At 43.8% G+C, this 20991-nt stretch overlaps 1 protein-coding gene across 6 annotated transcripts in view; it reads right to left on the reverse strand.

Moving 5' to 3' along the window:
* RGL1 (ral guanine nucleotide dissociation stimulator like 1) overlaps positions 1-20991 on the reverse strand; it is a 277622-nt gene that overhangs the window by 23138 nt on the left and 233493 nt on the right. For all 6 annotated transcript variants that reach the window (XM_086343419.1, XM_086343423.1, XM_086343424.1 and 3 more), the window contains 5 exons: positions 17470-17573; positions 13694-13778; positions 6536-6625; positions 3423-3509; positions 1677-1709 (listed from right to left, as the gene is read on the reverse strand). In XM_086343419.1, the coding sequence (XP_086199545.1) occupies positions 1677-1709; positions 3423-3509; positions 6536-6625; positions 13694-13778; positions 17470-17573 (399 nt within the window). The remainder of the gene's footprint in view (positions 1-1676; positions 1710-3422; positions 3510-6535; positions 6626-13693; positions 13779-17469; positions 17574-20991) is intronic.

Genomic DNA, 20991 nt, shown 5'->3' on the forward strand with positions numbered 1-20991 from the left:
AGAAAACTTTTTTTTAAGGATGAATCCTTCTAAAATGTATTTTAAAATTCTACTTTCTACAATATAAAAGAAAAAAAATTACTCTGAGTCAGGAAGCTCCCAAGTTCTCCATTCCTATCTTCTTCAACCCTTATGCCCTCGATAAGTAAGTTTTGCTAGGGTTGAATATCTAAATAATCCAGAACCTCATAAACTTGAATGTTTAGATTTCCTGAATTCTTGGGGTTTTACTACTGTAGTAAATCATTTAACTCAGTCTTTTAAAGCTCATAAGAGAAGCAAGTGTACAGTTATGTCCAAAATTATTTATCCTTCTTTAGATGTTTCAATAAAGATTTTTTTAAAGTCAGCAATGAGTATAAATTTTAGCTTTAGGTTTTATACTCAAACTTTTCAAAAGTTTAACATGCTAGTCTTAAAATGAAAGAGATTTCCCTCTAGGGTTATTCTGAAGAGAAAGGACAAAGATGGGTAACTGTGGAGGCAGTAATTGAATTGGTTTGGATGGTTACAGGACAGAGGCAGTTCAACAACTGGCAGATTCCGTAGGTGTGGATTTCCCATGCAGTAACCTCCCACCTTGGCCTCAGCATCCGCAAGACGCATTCATCATCATATGCTACCAGGGACAGAAGACTTGCATTTGTCTCAGGCGGTGTTTGTCTCTTGTTACTTATGAGTTCAGCCTGCTTAGCTCCTGAAACTTTGGTTTTAACTGCAATGTCATTTACTCCTGGAAGTTTCTCTGACCCCACAAGTTGGGGACAAATGCCCCTCCTATATGCTCCTTTAATACCCACTACTTTTGCTCATAAGCCCTTATCAGGTTGCATGGTAACTGCCTGTTTGCCTACCTACTTCCTTTACTGTAACTTCACGAGGGCAGGGAGCTCTGGGCTTTTCCTGATGCAATCCCTAAACCTATCCCACTTTCCCATCCAGTGTTAGGTCTGCAAGAAACGTTTGTGGGATGAAAGAATGAATGAATAACTAAAGAACAACGAGAGTTCCATGGGGTAATACTATTATTTTCCTTGGGGTTATTTAAATATACCATTTTAACACTAAAACCATAGCAAATTTTCAAAGCTCTGTTTTATCTCTCTGTACAGAACTATTCTACTTTCCACAGAAAAATTCAAAGTGATGTTGAACGCCCCTTCCTATGCTGATAGGAAAGGAAGAGAATAATTATCCACATGTAACAATGAAGACCATTTCCTTTCCTCTCTATAATAGGCCTACCAGAGTTAACCATCTTTAGTAACCCTTCTACATCATATACTCTTATGAAACACTTTCTTCTTAATGGGATAAACCTGTTATTGCTGAGGCTGATTGTAAAGAAGATAATGATGAGGGGGTAAAGGAAGAAATGTGGGCTCAGGAGGAACAGGACAGGATGTGAACCCTGGCTATGCCACCAGGCGACTCTGGTCAAGTTACTTCATCGGAGTCCTGGTTTCTTCACCCTTGAACTGAGAATGATAAAACCTGCCTCACGAGGGCTCTGGGGCAATAACGCATAAGAGTGTGCCAAGTACAATGCTATATGATACATTTTCAATATGTGTTATTTTTTTCCTGCCTCAACAAAAAACTTAAGTCTCCACTTCTCTTTTTTTTTAAGCCCAAATGAAGTAAAATGGAAAACCACAGCCAAGACTTCTACTTACCCTTCTCCTCTTCTCAAAGTTTATCAGTCCACCCTGAAAGAAATTTTTTTGAAAAGAATGACAAACCAAGCTATTTTGAAACATAACCCTCTTTGTTCTAGGTTTTTGTTAAAATAGATCAAAGGGACAATAAAGTCACAATTATTCATGACAGTAATCATGGCTACTTTGGAAGAAGAGAAGCATCATTTGCTTAAAGAAAAATATTTCTTTATCATAGGATAAGATATAGGCGGACAGCCTTCTCTTACAATGCCTGAAACGAACTGAAACAGTCATGACAAAGGACTTACAACACAGAATCCAAATATACTCGCAGAGCCAGTAAAGACAAAAGCTTGGGTAAATGTTCCAGCACACATTTTTTTTTTTTTTTTCTTGACCGAAAGCAACAAAAACAGATGGTCATTGACTCATACTGGAAACCAAAGTGTCAATGTGTTATCAAAAGGGAAGTCACTTCTATATAACCTCATCACCAAAGTTAAGTTTCAGTTCTCCAGCCCCCCAGCTCCTAGTCTCATAGGCTGAACTTAACTTTTAAAGCATTGGTCACTCCCCCCCAAATTCCCCAACCCTGATCGTGTTTCCTGAGGCAGAGGATGTGAATAGATATAGAGCACTGCTCTCTGGGTAAGCACGTCCACAACATCTACAATGAACTTGGAGGTGGGAATTTGCAAGATAACTGCTACTCCTAACTATGATGGAGTAAAATGCCGGCTGACTGCACGTGATAACCAGGAACGTGAGATAAAGAAATACATGAGAAATCCTTAAGTTTCATTTCAAATATCAAATCTCTTCTCTATGTAATATTCTATTACTGTTACTAACAAGCAGCTGGTTTTTCTAGGCTTCACTTCATTTCCCATTTTGAGAAAAAGAGAGAGAGGGAAGGTAATAATATGAATCAAAAAAGGATATCTGAAAACCCATGAATTTGACTGACTTCCTATCCCAACAGGTAGAACGTGGGGGCATATTATTCCCTCAGCTCCACCTGCCAAAGTCCTACCCAACACTGGGCAGGATTTGACTTTTAACTTTTAAAATCATCGGAATGACCAATGATCGAAAAGTTAAATTCAGCCCACTGAGACTAGAAGCCGGCAGGGCTGGAGAATTGAAACTTAACTTTGATAATGATGTTACATAGAAGTGACTTCCCTTTTGATAAAACACTGACAATGTTCCAGCCCAGTCCTTCATAATGGATGCCATGACCTCTGTGCCTAAGGAATCAATTGAGGCTTCCCCTCTTCTCCCACTTCATTTCTGTTTGAGTTCTTACTATTTCCATCCATCACTGTCTGCTTTGAAATACACCTTCCACGAGATTGTGAGGCACTGCTGGAGTCACTCATCTCTGTATAACTCATGGCATCTAGCACAATGCCATGTTCATGAAGAGCCCTCAGTTGGTGTGTGTGTGTGTGTGTGTGCGCGCGCATGCACTCAGTCGCTCAGTCATGTCTGACTCTTTGCTACCACGTGGACCATAGCCTGCCAGGCTCCTCTGTCATGGGGTTTTCCCAGCAAGAATATTGGATTGGGTTGCCATTCCCTTCTCCAGGGCATCTTCTTGACCCAGGGATTGAACCCACATCTCCTGCGTTGCAGGCGGATTCTTTACCCTCTGCACCAGCTGGGAAGCCCCACTTGATGTGAACAAAAGTGTATTTCTCTCTTGGGCAACCAATGGGAAGGCTACAGATCCACCTGCACCACCGGCCCGGAACTCACCTCGATGTAGTCCTGGAGGGCAGTGTCTAGCATGGTGAGGTCAGTCAGGAAGGTGCCCAGGTAGGGCACAGTCCCCTGCATCACACCCTGAAGAGCAAGCACAAGAAAACCGTCTCTGCGTTACTGAAAGTCTGGTCCACACGGACCAAAAGCTGTGTCTGCTGCAGTCTGCAGGGAGCCCATTTGCAGATGGAGGCAGCAATCTCTCAATGGCCAGGTGAGCCTCGACAGCATTTGGAGAGTAATTAAGAACCACTGAAGGCCTCTCTTAAGGCCACTAGTGCTAACCTCTATGAATGAAAAATTTTAAATTCCTTTATGAATTGACTGGGAATTTCATCACCAAGGTAACTTTCGAAGTCATGAAAACCAAGCCTTGAAGGCAGGAGATGCTTCAGGTGGATTGAGGTTCGTACATTGCCGACACAAGGTCAGAGGGACCTCTGTTCTCTCTCACAGTGTGTGGACACCCCCGGTGGTTCAGAACAGCCCTGGGAAGGACGGCCTCACCAGGCAGAGGGGTGGCTGCAGCCCACTGCGGGAGTGTGCCCACAGGAAGCTGTGGTATCACTATAAAGTGGCTTGGTGACTCGGTTCTGAAGAAAACAGGAGGGAAAGGGGAAAACAGTACCTTTAAACTAGAAAACTTGCCAAACTCTACCTTACCCAGGTGATGAAGGCTAAAATCACCAGTGACATCCATGTCACACTGATGCCATTTATTCCTTGATAGGATGAGAAGACACTTCACATCTGTGATACTCCTCTCCAGACCCTTAACCTCAGTCTAATCACTAGGAAAACAACAGACACCCCTGGCTGCAGGACATTCTCAGGACACTGGAACAGTCTTCCTAAAGAGGAAGACTCAGAAACCGTCACAGAGCAGAGGGGACCAGGCTGACAACTACATGCCGTGGGGCACCCTGGATTAGATCCTGGGACAGAAAGATGATGCCGGTGGGAAACTGGTGAATCCAAGTCAAGTCTGGCTTTCAGTGAGCAGCAGGATGCCCATGTCGACATCCTAGTATTGCCAGGTGTGCCACGGTTACAGATGTTAACTGGGGTGGTAGTGGAAGGGTGAGGGGTGCGGAGAAACTCTATGTATTATCTGGAACTTCTCTCTAACTTCTAAAATTAAAAGTTTATTTAAATGTGTGGTGATGCGGATGAACCTAGAGTCTGTCATACGAGTAAAGTAAGTCAGAAGGAGAAAAACAAGTATCGTATATTAACGCATACGTATGAGATCTGGACAATGGTACCGATGAACCTATTTGCAGGGCAGGAAGAGAGACTCAGACGTGGAGAACGGAGCTGTGGACACAGCAGGGAAGAAGAGGGTGGGACAGACTGAGAGAGCAGCACTGACATACATACGCTGCCATGTGCAGAACAGATGGCTGCTGGGAAGCTGCTCTGGAGCACAGGGAGCCCAGCTGGGAAGCTCTAGAGGGGTGGGATGTGGGGTGTGAGGGAGGCTTGAGAGGGAGGAGAGGTATGTGTGTGCATAGCTGGAAACAATTATCCTCCAACTGAAAAAAAAAAAATTCCCTCGAAAATAAAGGTAGAAGCAATTCCACTGCAGGTATATGAAATTGTGAAAGTGTTAGTCACTCAGCTGTGTCCGACTCTTTGCCATCCCATGGACTGTAGCCCATCAGGCTCCTCTGTCCATGGAATTCTCTAGGCAAGAATACTGGAGTGAGTAGCCATTCCCTTCTCCAGGTATATACGTACTAAATTAATTACACCAAATCTCCTTGGAAATAATTTCTATCCTCCACAAGGCCACCAAGGCACTATTTTGAAGAGAAAATAAAAGGGGGCTTCCATGGACGCACCTTGTCCTAAAGCCCATTAAGGCACTTACGGAAATTCTAGCAAGAACACAAAGCCTTCACCAGGGTGAAACCAGGCGGCCTGATGTGCATGTGGCCGGCTGTTTCCTTGGTCAGGGCTGCTTCGCAAGGCTCACACCAAGGCAGGTTTTGTCCTTCAAGAGCTCACTGTCAGCTGCAGTTTGTCCTTCCCTATTATGTGTACAAGGTCTCATCCTGAACCAAAATAATCTCTCTCTTAACAGCTATTTTTAACTTGTCTTTGAACCACCAAAAATGTTTGAAGTGCTGTGAATATTCTACAGGCTTTATGTTACAGAAGAGGCCCATCACTCAAAAACAACATTTCTGATTTATGATCAGGCTTTCAAAGAAGAAGAAAAGTCTTCTTCAAGCAGGGATGAAAATATTTAGAGTTTGTCAGTCTCCAATCTGGTCTCTCTGGTTTTCCCCTTCTATGCTCAAAGTTAGGAGAGTTTTAAAAATAAAGCCAGTGATGTCAATAGTTATCTTTTAGTCTTAAGGAAGGAGGTACGATGCTCCTTTGAATACCAAAAAACTAGAAAGATTTGGTTAGTACGTGTGTCAGTGAGGAGATCCAGAAAATGACTAGAGGGTTTGGAACAAATGAAAAGATCTCTGAGTACAAGGACCAAGTTCTGGGAGCTGACATTCTCTTTCTCCAACAACCAGGTCCTGGAGCTACTGTGTGTTCAAAGTTGGGACTTTGAAAACAGTTGAGACTTCCCTGGGGTCCAGTGGTTAAGACTCTGTGCTTCCAATGCAGGGGCCACGAGCTCGATCCCTGATCAGGGAACTAAGATCCCGTGTGCTGTGTAGCGTGGCCAAAAGAGAGAAAAAAAAAAAGCTGATTACAGTAGGCATTGCAGGAGGTCTCAGGTCTCAAGCTCCTAAGTACAGAAGTGGATAAGTACAGAAGTGGATAAAATAACACAGTATAAGGGACAGAAGCCTACCTGCCACAGACTTTCCCTCACTTCCAGAAAAAAAAAAAAAAAATTTCCAGAAAACAAACGCGATCTGGGACTCTTGGACCAAACTATTTCCTGCTGGGTCAAGTGGGAGTGAGAAGAGCTTGCCTTGATACCTCCCAGGGCTGCAGAGGACAGATGAGGTAAAGAGCACGAGAACTTTTTTGGGAGCAGGGGCACCCCGCAGACGGAAGGTTCTGGTGCCAAGCGGGAGCCCTGCCACCCACATGGGGTGGCTCCCTGGCTGGCCCTCGGGGAGACCCAAGGCTTTCCATACCATGTCCTTCTGGAGCTGAAGCCGCCTCTGGGTCCGCTTCTGGTTCTCTTTCACGCTGCTGTCCAGGTTTGCAAATTTCGAGGTTCCTTCCTAAGAAACAGACGCACACAACAGAGGACAGAGATGGAGGAAGGTGCTGGAAAGAGGGAAGGGGCGCCTAGCTTCTGGGGCACTACGTGGACACCGTGTGAAATGAAGAGGCCTCCAGCAGGCGCCGGACCGCCTCACGAAAACACCTGGCTGACCCGTGGCAAGCGGTCTGTTCTTGAGAGGGCCTGGTGGCCTTGTCTTATCCTGTTTCCCCCTAGTTTGCAAGAAGAGCCCCCAATCAATTTTATAAAATCAATCATGAATATAAGGCAGGGAATTCCCAGAAATGGAGACAATTTTTACACATCCCGAATTTCACTGCAAGTAATCACATGTCTGGAAACAAACATCTCTTCCTCTGTACTTTTTGTGATTTCTTGAAATTGGTCTGAAAGGCGTGCGCCAGCACCCTGTGAAAGAAAAAGACTATTTCTGTGGTATTTCTTAGCTAAATGAAACTTTGGTACCGGAAGTTCTCTGAGGAAGTCCCGTGCTGATCTATGAAAGCCAGACCCTCATACATGTTTTTCCCCCTTCTATCCCTCAGCCTTTCCTTCCAAGTTGCCTCTTAGGTTTGGAACTCCTACAAAATCAATTCCTTCCTCCCAGCGCCTGGGGACAGATGGCGACCCTTTCTTTCCTCCCATCTGTTGTAATAACAAACTCTTCCACATAATGACTAATCTCCAGTTTGCTGACTGAACATAAAGTGCTTTGGGTTTTGTGGGTTTTGGGGTCTTGTTAAGTTCTCATTTTCCAGGAACTGCATGAATGGGAGGCAGATTTCACAATTCAGGAGCGCCAGACTCCACACTGGTCTCCCTCAGTCAGTCAGCTTTCCCTGGGTTTATCATATAACCAGAGCATGCGACCTTTCGCTACTGTCCGACTACAAGGGGACCTTTTCCAGTGACCTGGCCTTTCCGGTAACAGTGAGGCATCAGTATCCTATATCATTCACCCGCCTTTACCTGGGTCCAGGTACATCCCTAGGGACAGAACCCATAGTGACTCCTTAGCGACTGTCAGTCTCCCTATTACAAATGACAATAAGAAGAGGTATTGTTTAACGATCTCCTGTTTATAGTTTTTGCTGGGGGATGAATGAAAGTGTCCTAAAATGTGCCACTTCCTCTGCTCGGTGATTGTGAGTCCTCTCAAATTCTTGAGAATCTGCTTGGAGTGAGAAATCAATTCTTCCTGACTTTTGAATGCAAATATCCATCTCTTTGGGGAATAGGCCCTCCTGGTTCCCTTCCAGTTGCTTAATCACTGACAGACGTGTAATGTATGGACAGTACTGCAGGTGCATTAAAATTCTTGAGAAGGATTTCTGAAAAGCTAAGAGGCTGCTGAGAATCACATAACTAGGAAGGAGCTTAAAAGAGCACTGAGGATGACCTCCTTGCGGGGAGGAGAAAGATCTGGGGCCGGGAGCTGGAAGATTTGCTGATCGCCCGACTTCAGGAGAGTGAGGCTCCACTCCTGGCTAGCTAACTAAAAAGACTGATGAGTAATGCCAGCTATTCCAGATGAGGTGTCAACAGAAATCCACTGTGTGTCACATCCCACCATGTCAGTGTTCTGCCTCGGCCCTAACCCTGTCCTGCAAGGCTCACGACACCAATCCCTTGAAACTTCGCAAGACTCTTCACGGGCACTGTGACTGCATCTCTCTGGATCTCTCCTCTGCCTCCTTTTCCTACTCCTGCTTCTACTCTCTTGATGATGCTTCTTCTTTCTGACAAAGTCATCTTATTTTTTGCTCTACTCAGGTATCTGGATATACCATCCTATCCCATGATCTCCATTATCACCATGCTTGGAAGAATTCCAAATCTTGCCCTCCGTCAACCTTCCATTCTCCTCTTGTTTCATCCCCTCTCTGTCCTTCTCTCTCTAGCACAAATTTCTCTCACTGCCTATCACCATCTTCGGCAGATGAGTCTCACTGCCTATCACCATCTTTGGCAGAAGACAGCTGCTCTCATCCATCCTGTTCCTGGGCCTCAAGGGGCCTCTTCTATTGGGTGCTACATAAGCAGTGGACCCCTCTCCATCAATTCAGTTCAGTAGCTCAGTCGTGTCTGACTCTTTGCAACTCCATGACCGCAGCATGCCAGGCCTTTCTGTCCATCACCAACTCCTAGAGTTTACCCAAACTCAAATCCATTGAGTCAGTGATGCCATCCAACCATCTCATCCTCTGTCATCATCTTCTCCACCTGCTGCTGCTGCTGCTGCTGCTAAGTCGCTTCAGTTGTGTCCGACTCTGTGCGACCCCATAGATGGCAGCCCACCAGGCTCCCCCGTCCCTGGGATTCTCCAGGCAAGAACACTGGAGTTGGTTCCATTTCCTTCTCCATCTTCTCCTCCTACTCACAATCTTTCCCAGCATCAGGGTCTTTTAAAATGAGTCAGCTCTTCGCATCAGGTGGCCAAAGTATTGGAGTTTCAGCTTCAACATCAGTCCTTCCAATGAACACTTAGTACTGATCTCCTTCAGAATGGACTGGTTGGATCTCCTTGCAGTCCAAGGGACTCTCAAGAGTCTTCTCCAACAACACACTTCAAAAGCACCCATTATTTGGCACCCAGCTTTCTTTATAGTCCAACTCTCACATCCATACATGACTACTAGAAAAACCGGAGCCTTGACTAGATGGACCTTTGATGGCAAAGTAACATCTCTGCTTTTTAATATGCTGTCTAGGTTGGTCATAACTTTCCTTCCAAGGAGTAAGCATCTTTTAATTTCATGGCTGCAATCACCATCTGCAGTGATTTTGGAGCCCCCCAAAAATAAAGTCAGCCACTGTTTGCACTGTGTCTCCATTTATTTGCCATGAAGTGATTGAACCAGATGCCATGATCTTAGTTTTCTGAATGTTGAGCTTGAAGCCAACTTTTTCACCCTCCTCTTTCACTTTCAAGAGGCTCTTTAGTTCTTCTTCACTTTCTGCCATAAGGGTGGTGTCAACTGCATATCTGAGGTTATTGATATTTCTCCCAGCAATCTTGATTTTGGCTTGTGCTTCATCCAGCCCAGAGTTTCTCATGATGTACTCTGCATATAAGTTAAATAAGCAGGGTGACAATATACAGCCTTGACGTACTCCTTTCCCGATTTGGAACCAGTCTGTTGTTTCATGTCCAGTTCTAACTGTTGCTTTCTGACCTGCATACAGATTTCTCAAGAGGCAGGTCAGGTGGTCTGGTATTCCCATCTCTTTCAGAATTTTCCACAGTTTATTGTGATCCACACAGTCAAAGGCTTTGGCATAGTCAATAAAGCAGAAATAGATGTCTCTTGCTTTTTTGATGATCCAGTGGATGTTGGCAATTTGATCTCTGGTTCCTCTGCCTTTTCTAAAACCAGTCTGAACATCTGGAAGTTCATGGTTCACATATTACTAAAGCCTGGCTTGGAAAATTTTGAGAATTACTTTACTAGTGTCTGAGATGAGTGCAATTGTGCAGTAGTTTGAGCATTCTTTGGCATTGCCTTTCTTTGGAATTGGAATGAAAACTGACCTTTTCCAGTCTTGTGGCCACTGCTGAGTGCTCCAAATTTGCTGGCATATTGAGAGCAGCACTTTCACAGCATCATCTTTCAGGATTTCAAATAGCTCCACTGGAATTCCATCACGTCCACTAACTTTGTTCGTAATGATGCTTCCTAAGGCCCACTTGACTTTACATTGCAGGATGTCTGGCTCTAGATGAGTGATCACACATCATGATTATATGGGTCATGAAGATCTTTTTTGTACAGTTCTTGTATATTCTTGCCACCTCTTCTTAATATCTACTGCTTCTGTTAGTTCCATACCATTTCTGTCCTTTATCGAGCCCATCTTTGCATGAAATGCTCCCCTGGTATCTCTAATCATCTTGAAGAGATCTTTACTCTTTCCCATTCTATTATTTTCCTCTATTTCTTTGCACTGATCACTGTGGAAGGCTTTCTTATCTCTCCTTGCTATTCTTTGGAACCCTGCATTCAAATGGGTACATCTTTCCTTTTCTCCTTTGCTTTTCGCTTCTCCTCTTTTCACAGCTATTTGTAGGGCCTCCTCAGATAGCCATTTTGCTTTTTTGCATTTTTTTCCCTTGGGGATGGTCTTGATCCCTGTCTCCTGTACAATGTCATGAACCTCCGTCCATAGTTCATCAGGTACTCTGTCTATCAGATCTAGTCCCTTAAATCTATTTGTCACTTCCACTCCTGGTTAAATGACAGTTCATCAGTTAATAGTAATTATGTGAAATAGGCCTTCCCAGCCCTATAGTCTTCTACCCCAACTCTGACCTCAGTCATTAAACAGACATCTCTACCAGAGCCAAATGCCTGCCTGGGCCTAGCATTTGTTTCGAGCAATTCAACCCAGGAGAGTTCTTAGTAAGAGTCCCAGAAACGAAGAAGATTTGGTAGTGTTCTGCTTTCCTGTCATACTGAAACGTGTGGACTCCATAGATAAGCTGCTTGGAATGATCCAAGATTCAGAAATCGTAAGAGTAACAGGTTTAAAACAATCTCTGAGTAAAATAAAAACATTTGTCTCCAACAATTAAAAGGAAAACTATCGATTTTTGCTAATTAGGATGTTGTTTCAGCCATAGTATTATAGAAGTAGCACCTTACATCTGCCCAGAAGCAGAAGAAAGGTCATTCAAAACTAAGATTACCCTCCCACAAATCAGTTTAAGTCCAGCATATTAAAAACAGAGACCAGGCATGGTTCTTCTGAAAACCTAAGTATCTTGATTTCATTTTATTACAACTGTGCTGAGAATTAACATCCAGAATGATATGCATCATATGAAGAATAATAAACAAAGATGACTGGAAAGGGACCCACATAGACATATGACCTGCCCAAAACATTCCACTATCATTAATGATAATGCACAGACCACATGAATTCATAGCCAAGTTTTTCATTTCTTTGGGATTCCAGCCATGTACAAGAAATTTAACTTAGAGCACCGAGGTAAACTTCTACATTTCAGAAAGGTTTATGGGACCTTTAACGTCTAGATGTAGCTCTGCTTCTACAGTTTCAGCCAGAAGAGGGCCACCGGGCAATGAGCTGCACAGTATTCAATATATCTACTTTGGAAAGATGACTCAGAGCTATTGGGATTTGACTGTGTGGCTCCACTAAGTCTAGCTTTGTATTACTGACAGGGAGACGACTAAGCCATCTCCTTCCAGCCAGATGAGTTTCCATTTAAAGTCTGCAAATCCAGGGGGATGTGAAGCAGGGAGGAGCATGACCTCAGCAAGCCAGGCCTGGTTTAGTGTGCGGTTCATCAGGTGGGCCAAATCCAGAGACACCAGCCACCCTGCCCTGCACACACTGTCTATGCCAAGCAGGGCTAACAGTGGGCAAGTGGTTAAACTCGTGTGAATAAGAAGGCCCGTCAATGCGTGCAGTCCAACATTGTTTCTGAACACTTGTGACATGCCCAGTGTGTTAGAGAGATAACAGCGGAAAAGCCCCTGCCTGCAAGAGGCGTACAGGCCAGCAGGGAGACAGGTGACATTCACAGACAAGTTTAACGAGGCACATGGTGAGAGCTAGGACAAGAGGAATGACGGGCTTCCGGAGCACACAGAAAGGGGCCTAATCAGACCTGAGTGTGTTGAGCAGAAATGTAGTCTTCATGGAGACATGGAGGAAGAGTAGGACTTAGGAGAAGAACAGACAGGAAGATCATAACAGATGCCTTTATAGGAAGAACTAACCCGACAGTTATCACTGAGGCCTTTTCTAAATAAACCTACCCCCACTAGACTCTCATTCCTACTCCAAGTGTCTATGCGAAGCTTACATCTATAGCCTACACTTTTCATTTGTCATGCATACTTTGGTTTCACATGTAGATAGCTTGCCAAATGCTACAAATGACGGACAGCTGCAGTGCTTTCAAATACGTGATTTCAGTAAATCTTCAAAACAATTCTATGAGATCAGTAGACTAAATATAGTACTATATAAGGATCCTCTAATTGCCCAGTTCAGGGCAAAAGGGTAATGTTTTCTTTTTTTAATAACTGCCCACTTTACCACCCTCTCCCATGAGACTGTAATCTCCTTAAGATCAGAGATTGCTTTGGGCACATGATGAATGCATAATCAATATTAAATGAAAGACCACTTCCCTCTCTCTGAAGTTTCACCTGACCTCCCCTGCCTCCTACTCCCAAGTGGTCCAAAGAAACAGTTTTATGCTTAAGTGATGAAAGCAGCAGCTTTAGGGTCTCACCAGGTTGGATTCACATTCTAGCTCCACTACCTCCAGGTGTGGGACTTCAGGGGTATCCTTACCTCTCTGAGTCTTGATTAGCTGCAAAATGAGGAGGGTGGACTCTACAGAAAGGCTGTGAAAATACTCTCTGCTCCCCTCTCATGACTGCTCACAACCTATCGTTCGTCCCTTTCTTTGACTATTCATTCTTATTTAATGTCTACATCTACCCACTAGAAGGTAAGTTCCTGAAAACAGTCTGTGTTAGTCTTCTTCATACTCCCAGAGGCCAGTCAAATGCTTTACAAATATTAGGCACTCATCAAATATCTAGAGAAAGAAAATGAGCTGAGCTACAGCTTTACCTAGCCTGCTGTTCAGCAGCCAGCACTCATCTGGTGTTCAATAAACACTGCTGACGGACAGGTTGCGCAACTTAGTGCAAATAAAGGATGTGGAATTGCAGGCTTGGCCCCTGCCCTTTTAGAAGATGTTTTGCTGAGAAGGATATTCCAGGCCCTCTCTCTCCCCTACCTAATTGCCAACACTCGGTGTTTGCAGGGCGGCTTGTTCAGGGGCTACAGGCAGGCAGCAACGCCAAGTTTCACAATCTGGTTGTATCCCAGTGAAGCCAAGGAACAGGACTTTGAATTTTCTCAGCCCCAGGCTTCTTTGATTTGGCATAAAAACCCAAAGACCTGCGTTTCAGTCCCTTTAGGCTCTCTCAAGGGACCGCAGGCAGCCAAAGAGCCCTCAAACTTCTCTTGTTCCTTTGAGTAAAGTCCAGAGCACAGTGCAACCCCACATCCTCACCTTCATCAGTAGCTCCCGGCTGGTCAGATGGTTATTATGGTCTGAGAAGATATCTGAAAGCTCTTCAAACATCAGCATTCGGTCCCTAGAAAAGGGATGGAGAAAAAATTAACAAATGAAGATTAGAAAAAGCTTAACACCTTTGGATGGTCTTTCCTGAGGACCTCTGGCTACACAGGGGGTATTACATTGTATAATTGGGACAAGTTCTCTTCAGCAAGTTTAAAAAAAGTCCTCTTAGCAACATGCCCACAGCCCCACAGGACTAGAGAACTCGTCTTGGCCAGTCTCCTCATTTGAGAGATGAAGATGTCAGGGTCAGGGATTTGCCCAAGCTTCTGCTGCTAACTGCTGAGAGCTGCAGCATAGAACCCCGATTTCCTTACTCACAGGCCAGTGCTCTTTCTCTCAGAGTCAGAATGGACAGTGCAGTCAGGAGGGGCTCTGGAGTCAGAGGGGCTGGGTTCTGATCCCAACTCTGCCACTCACACCCTAAGTGATGTTAGACAAGCTGCTCAACTTTCTGAGCTTCAGTTTTCTTATCTGCACAGTGAAAGGCTGACAGCCCCCTTGCATGATCACACACGTAAAGCACCTACTCCTTCCCAGCCCCTCCCTAATACAGCATGTCTCCACAGGCCTCAAGCTTTTCTCTCCACCCCTCCAGGCTTCCTGAGTGGATGATTCTGAAGGCAATAATTCTAAAGAATTAACAGAGCCAATGTCATTATACACTCAACACTTTCATTATCATGCTGCTGCTGCTGCTGCTGCTAAGTCACTTCAGTCGTGTCCGACTCTGTGTGACCCCATAGACGGCAGCCCACTACGGTTACCCCCATCCCTGGGATTCTCCAGGCAAGAACACTGGAGTGGGTTGCCATTTCCTTCTCCAATGCATGAAAGTGAAAAGTGAAAGTGAAGTCGCTCAGTCGTGTCCGACTCTTCGCGACCCCATGGACTGCAGCCTACCAGGCTCCTCCGTCCATGGGATTCTCCAGGCAAGAGTACTGGAGTGGGTTGAGAAAGCCATTATTAAGAATTTATGTGAACAGCCGAGTGGACACAGCTGGGTAAGGAGAGGGTAGAACAAATTGAGAATGTAGCACTGACATATATACACTACCATGTATAAAACAGAACTAGCGGAAAGCTGCTGTATCACACAGGGAGCCCCTCCCGGTGCTGTGTGATGACCTAGATGGGTAGGAAGGGACAGGGAGGCTCAAGAAGGAGGGAGATATATATATATATATATATATATATATATATATATGATTGACTCATGTTGCTCTACAGCAGAAACCAACACAACATTGTAAAGCAATTATTCTCCAATTAAAAAAAAAAGAATTTATGTGTTTTACAATGAGGGTAATATTACTCTTAGAATAAAGAAAACCATTAAAGCTATTAATATTTTGGAAAAAATCGTTAAGAACTTAATTACATGTGGGCTGAAATAAAGAGAAGTAAATAGATGTCTTCTCTGTCCACTGAAAGCTATTAAAGTAAAGGGCTACTGGAAAAGTAATAACCGAATAAAACATCTTAACCCTGTTCCTTTAATTTCGCGATAGAAACTATATAAAGCTGATACGAAGGTGACTTCTCTCAGGAACTGTGATACTTCTGCAGCATTCCTGCTAAAACATGAACCCACCAACCAATGAAGAAATAAACCAGATGCCCATACTGTACACAATGGGGCTTGGAGGTTTGTTCTGCGGTATTTCTTCAATACAGAAACCAGCTGGAAGGATGGGCCTTCTCTGATGATAACCAAGGAGATTAAGAAATGAGTCCAGTCATTTTTTATCTTGTGTTTTAGCCTCAAATGTGCTGTGGAAGAAACCTTTGGCTGGCTAAGTGACTTCCACAGTATTCTACTTATCCACCACCAAGGAAAGATAGATTACCTTTCACTGCCTAAAAGAGAAGGCTAAAAGTGGGACAAGGCTGCATTTTAGCCCCAGACCATCCCTTTGTTTCTGATACCACAAGTGGGGAGCAGTGATGAGGGGAAGGGGGAGGTTGGGGTGCTGAGGATGGGGACTCTGTATGCGTCTGATTTCCCCATCATATTTCACCTGGGCCTACCATCTATTGATTTCATATGGTCCATATCTTTCATAAGACTCTTGTGCAGAGGATTCCAATCAACTAATCTATCGCACAGAGTGTCACTTTGATCATCCAAACGAATGAAGGGGAGAAGAACCCAAGAGAAGAGTGGTAATCAAGAAAATTGCACTGGACTTTGAAAAGTCCCATCTCCACTTTTTCTCCTGACAGATAACAGAGCATGTGAGTGCTGGAGACCAAGTGGCAGGGTATCTGTAGATCTGTAACACCAGGCTTTAAGATCACCTGCTTCTAAGAGTTATGTAACAAATAACGTGACTTCCCCTAAGCCGCCTTTCCTCTGATGGAGATGTGAGCTTATCAGTAGCTTGAATACTCTGGCACTCCTTTTTCAGCATAAATCTATGAAACTCTGGTTTACCAATCTGGGTCTCTAGAGAGTTGGGGTAGGGTCAGTCCCTTAAGGCTTAGGGCTTCCCTGGTGGCTCAGATGGTAAAGAATCTGCCTTCAATGCAAGAGACCTGGGTTCAACCCCTGGGTCAGGAAGACCCCTAGAGAAGGGAATGGCTTCCCACTCCAGTATTCCTGACTGGGAAATCCCAAGGAGAGAAGAGCCTGGTGGGCTACAGTCCATGGGGTCACACAGAGTCGGACATGACTGATTGACTAACACTTAAGGCTTGATCAACCCTGAGTGAGCTGATGAAACTGAGTACTGAGACCTTCTGCTCTAAGGACAGAACCTACTAAGCCCACAAGGCAGGCCTGCCTGGGAGCCAGCTGGCCCCTCTCCCGACTGGAACTGACTCTGCCACATACAGCGCGGACTGTGCTGCGTACAGTGCAGGCATTTTTGCAGTTTATAAACAATTTAGGCATTTTTGCCTGTTATGGAATGACTGTGCGATTAGTACAAATGGAAGGAGAAAGTAACTGGCCTGGTCTGTAGTCATGACACACTCCCCAGCCTCTCAATCTGTATTCACGGGGGACCAGAACTGCATCCTTATTCCCCTTCCCACCTTCGTGAAAGGCAGAGTCCAGTGAAGCTCTGGACAAGGGACAAGAGCAATGGTGAAACGATAAGGACGTTCAATTGTTCACCCTTCCAAAGGTTACAGCAAGAAATATGAAGAAAAATCCAATACAGAACGTGGGAGGTTAATCATTTTCAGTCAGGTTCCTAGGAAGGAATACTTGGGGGGGTTTTAACAACACTAAGATAGCTTGTCATAGGCGGAAGCAAAACTAACTAAATGGATTCATGCTGAACAGCAAGAACTAATGTCCTCCGTGCACACATTATCCCTCACAGCTTGGAACGGCTTAGGGCTTTGAAGGAATGTGACTGAACAAATAACCGGAAGTAAAGGCGAGTTGCTGTAACTTCACTTCTCGGTGAGCTGATCCTTCCAAGCCCAGATGACATGCACATCCTTAAAATCACCCCCAAAGCCGACCATCTTGGCTTTGGCACCCTTCAAGAGTGAGGTTAATTTCTGCAGCAGCCCTGCCTCAAAGCTCATTAATGATGATGTGTAAAACACACCCTGCCTGGAACACACAGAGGCTTTCAACGATGTTTCTCTTGTTATATAATATGCACTTTGAAGGTAGAGGGACCCACACCACTGATGCAGCAGCTAATCAGCCCAGCCAAAGAAAGTAGAGCAGACACTTGGGAACTTACTTTGGGACCGCAGCCCAAGTCTTTTTTAAACGATAGATGGAATTGGACTGCAGCGCCGAAACGATGGCCCTCAAGGAGGAGAAATTCTTCAGGATTCTACATTCCTGTACAGAGAGTGATTAAAACATACAAGGCATTTAAATATCAATAATACAGTGAGTTGGTGGTTTCCTGTTTCAGAAGTATCACAGCTGCTATGAATTCTTACCACTAAATAGGCAGCTGTACAAATACTGAACATCAAAAAGTGGCTCCTTATACTCCCACCCCAGTCACCGAAACACTTTATAGATTTTGGCACAGAATGCTTGTTTTTCTCCCTTTAATATATTTTTTTGCGTTGTTGTTACAGTTTTATAGTTTCCAGCTTTCCCAGTAAAAACACGAATGGCAGTCAGCCTACAGAGCTGTGCTAGAGAAAGCAAACTTTCTTCTGCTGAAAGCATACAGATGCCCTAAAAATACACATGAAAGATGACCGTAACCTTTAGACCCACAAAGCGAACCAGGTTGCAGCCGCTTCAAGGTCAGATGCTATCACACATCTCATGACCAAACCTTGTCTGGAAAGGGGTACACAACTTGGCAGTAAAAACTCACCACAAGTTGAACTTTGGCTCTTATGTCCTTAGCCAAGAGGGAATATTTTTATACACATTCATTTGAGCTCCAATTGGCTTGTGCCTCAATCATAAACATTCAGAAACACCTTGGTACTTACAATGTTTCCAAAATAACTTGGGCTTTTAAAAGAAAATTCATTTTGGCAGCATTTTAAAACAAAATAGAAAGCGAACAGGAAACATTCTGGATGTCATTTTCTGAAGAAGGAGAAAGCCTCCCAGAGCCTGAAACTTAAGCTACCATTCAGAGGCTGTAGCATCAGCAGGCAGCGACCTTGGAGTCAAAATCCTGCTGAATGAATGGCAGGCAGAGCAAAACAGTCAGGGGGAGAGAGGGTCCCCTTCACAGCCAGGACGGGGAAGGAGGAAGCCCTGGTGGCGGGGGGCGAATGTGCCTTGTATCCAAGGAGGTGTTTCATCCGCAGGCATGTGGGAATGTAAAACTTCCACTGTCGACGACTGAGTATGCCGCGTGACCATGGGTTTGGCTTCATGCGGAACATCTGAGGCAAGAGGTCCCAGAGTGGCTGGGCATAAATGCATACTGCTTAAAAGAACATTTCACGAAGTCACGCTAGTCCTGACTGTGAAGGGAAAATGGCATTCTTTAACTTAGCACGCCCACATCTGGCTGCTTAAAATTACTATGCCAAGCCTGGATAGGAGGGGCATTTGGGGGAGAATGGATACATGTATATGTATGGCTGAGTCCCTTTGCTGTCCACCTGAAACTATCACAATATTGTTAACCGGGTATACCCCAATACAAAATAAAAAGCTTTAAAAAAAAAAAAAAAAAAGAAAGAACTAAAAAAAAATTACTATGCCAAACCAACAACCCATCCCCCCAAGATTTTCTTAAAAGTAAATGCCAAAGCTCTTTACAAAAGTCATGCCCACTCTTTTGAAATGCCTCAATGCTTTCTTTTTATTTAAAAAGAGAGCGAGTAAAAGAGAGAGAGCAAGAGCACTGAATTACAGTCTGGAAACCAAGCCCATGAGAACATGGTTCAAGAAAGGTTCAGAATCCAAAAGTTATGTTCTAAAAATCAGGAAACTTGAAATAAATAAAAGAACTCGGGCCCAGCTATTTCATGCAAATTGTAATAAACATATGGAACACATTATTCAGAAAGAGGCTTAAGCTAAGGGTTTAAAGGAATACAAGAGGCATCTGGCCCCACTGCTAAAAAAGGAGTGATCTTTGAGGAGATCTGATGCAAAAATGTAGCAGTAAGGCCACTCCAACAAAACAGTCATATTAGGTCAGAAATATTTTCTGCATGTAAAAGTATCATTTTTCAAACATCCTCTCAATAGAAAATGGCTATGATTAATTCAGGAAAAGTAAAATAAATTTTTATTGGAAAACACCTGTGAGTCTTATTATTTTATTAAGTCACCTACACAATTTCAAGGGACACAGTTTCGTGCATCACAAAGAGTTAAAGACCGCTGGCTTTTAAGCACGTGCTACGGCATTTGGAATATACCTGAAATTATACAACTTGTACTTCTTACCATCACATAAATGCACAATTGGTATTTAATTTGGACCAAGGTCACTGTTTGAGCCACCCTGCCATGTATACAGATGCTATATGCTTACCACAGATTTTAGAAGCAGTTGAATACATTAAATTGAATACATTTTCTTTTGGCATTTGTGGCCAAAAAAATATTTTTTCCTATCAGTCTAAGAAGACAGAAATTTTATATTCTATCGTACTCTATCAGGACTTCCTTTGTGGCTCTTACTTGCTGATAAATAAGCTCAATTCAGAATAAGAGAAGTCTAAGTTGTGTAAAACATTTGTTTCTTCCGTATAGCATTTTTCCATATACTAAAAAGTCTGTAGTATCAGACCACCTACAGACTCAAAATAAAGGAAACTCTTTGGCACAATTACGGCTCTGCTGTTTAATCAAAGACCACAAAAGGGAATGTGAAACAAAAGAGACAGAGAGAGAATGTAAAAGTTTAAGTCTTATGCCCACAGATAGGGGCTCAATGAGAAAAATAAATAATGGGGTAGAAAACAAAATGTGTTTTGGTTAGAGTTGACCCCATATAGCCCAAAACAGAGGACATTTGCATAAAAATTATTTGTCAAAATTGTTGTTAATTACATAGCTCTTGCTGATGTAGTTTCTTCTGCCTAGACAAAAATAAATAAATAAATCTTCCCCAATCTTCAAATACCCCCAATACTATCAGTTATTCAAAGCTAAATTCAAGTATCATCCTGTCCATGAAAACCTGCCTGGATCACCCCAGCCAGGACGGATTTCTCCCTCCCCCACTTCTGCAGCACTTATGTCATATGACTCCACTTCTAGGCTGAGATGACTCCAGTGTCTCTTAGCTTCCTTGTTTGACTATAGGCTCCTGTAGGACCAAATTAACTGTGTTTAGCCTATCTATGTCCTCAACGTACAGAATACTGCAGGTCAGAAGCATTTATGGGCTCATGAAATACGTGGTGACTGACTGACTGACTATTGTTCACCTTTTCTCAATCAGGAAATAAGATGCGGATAAATGAAGGTCAAAGTCATGTGACATGGATGCAGCTGATCCGGCACACTGGACTGACACCCAGCAGAATGCAATTCAGCCACAGGAATAGACTCTGTCCCTCCAACTTCAGATGCAAGGCTGTCAGAAAAGTCCTTGATTAATATGGAATCTGTATATTTCAGTCCTTTAGAAAAGGGATGTGAGATCCTGAGAAGGTACTGGCTCTTCAAGCTTGCAGAAGATAGACTGCGTCCAGGTCCTGGAAGGGGGTGGAGTAATCTTTCTGCATTGAAGAGCAGTCTATCTGACACTGAGATCACCAGTTTATATGTACTGAACACAGGGCAGAACCAACAGTCTGTGAAAAAGCAGACATTC

The sequence above is a fragment of the Bos grunniens genome, chromosome 16 (assembly GCF_055505025.1).
Source record: "Bos grunniens cultivar Pamir isolate PY7600 chromosome 16, Bosgru_T2T1.0, whole genome shotgun sequence".
Lineage (NCBI taxonomy): Eukaryota > Metazoa > Chordata > Mammalia > Artiodactyla > Bovidae > Bos > Bos grunniens.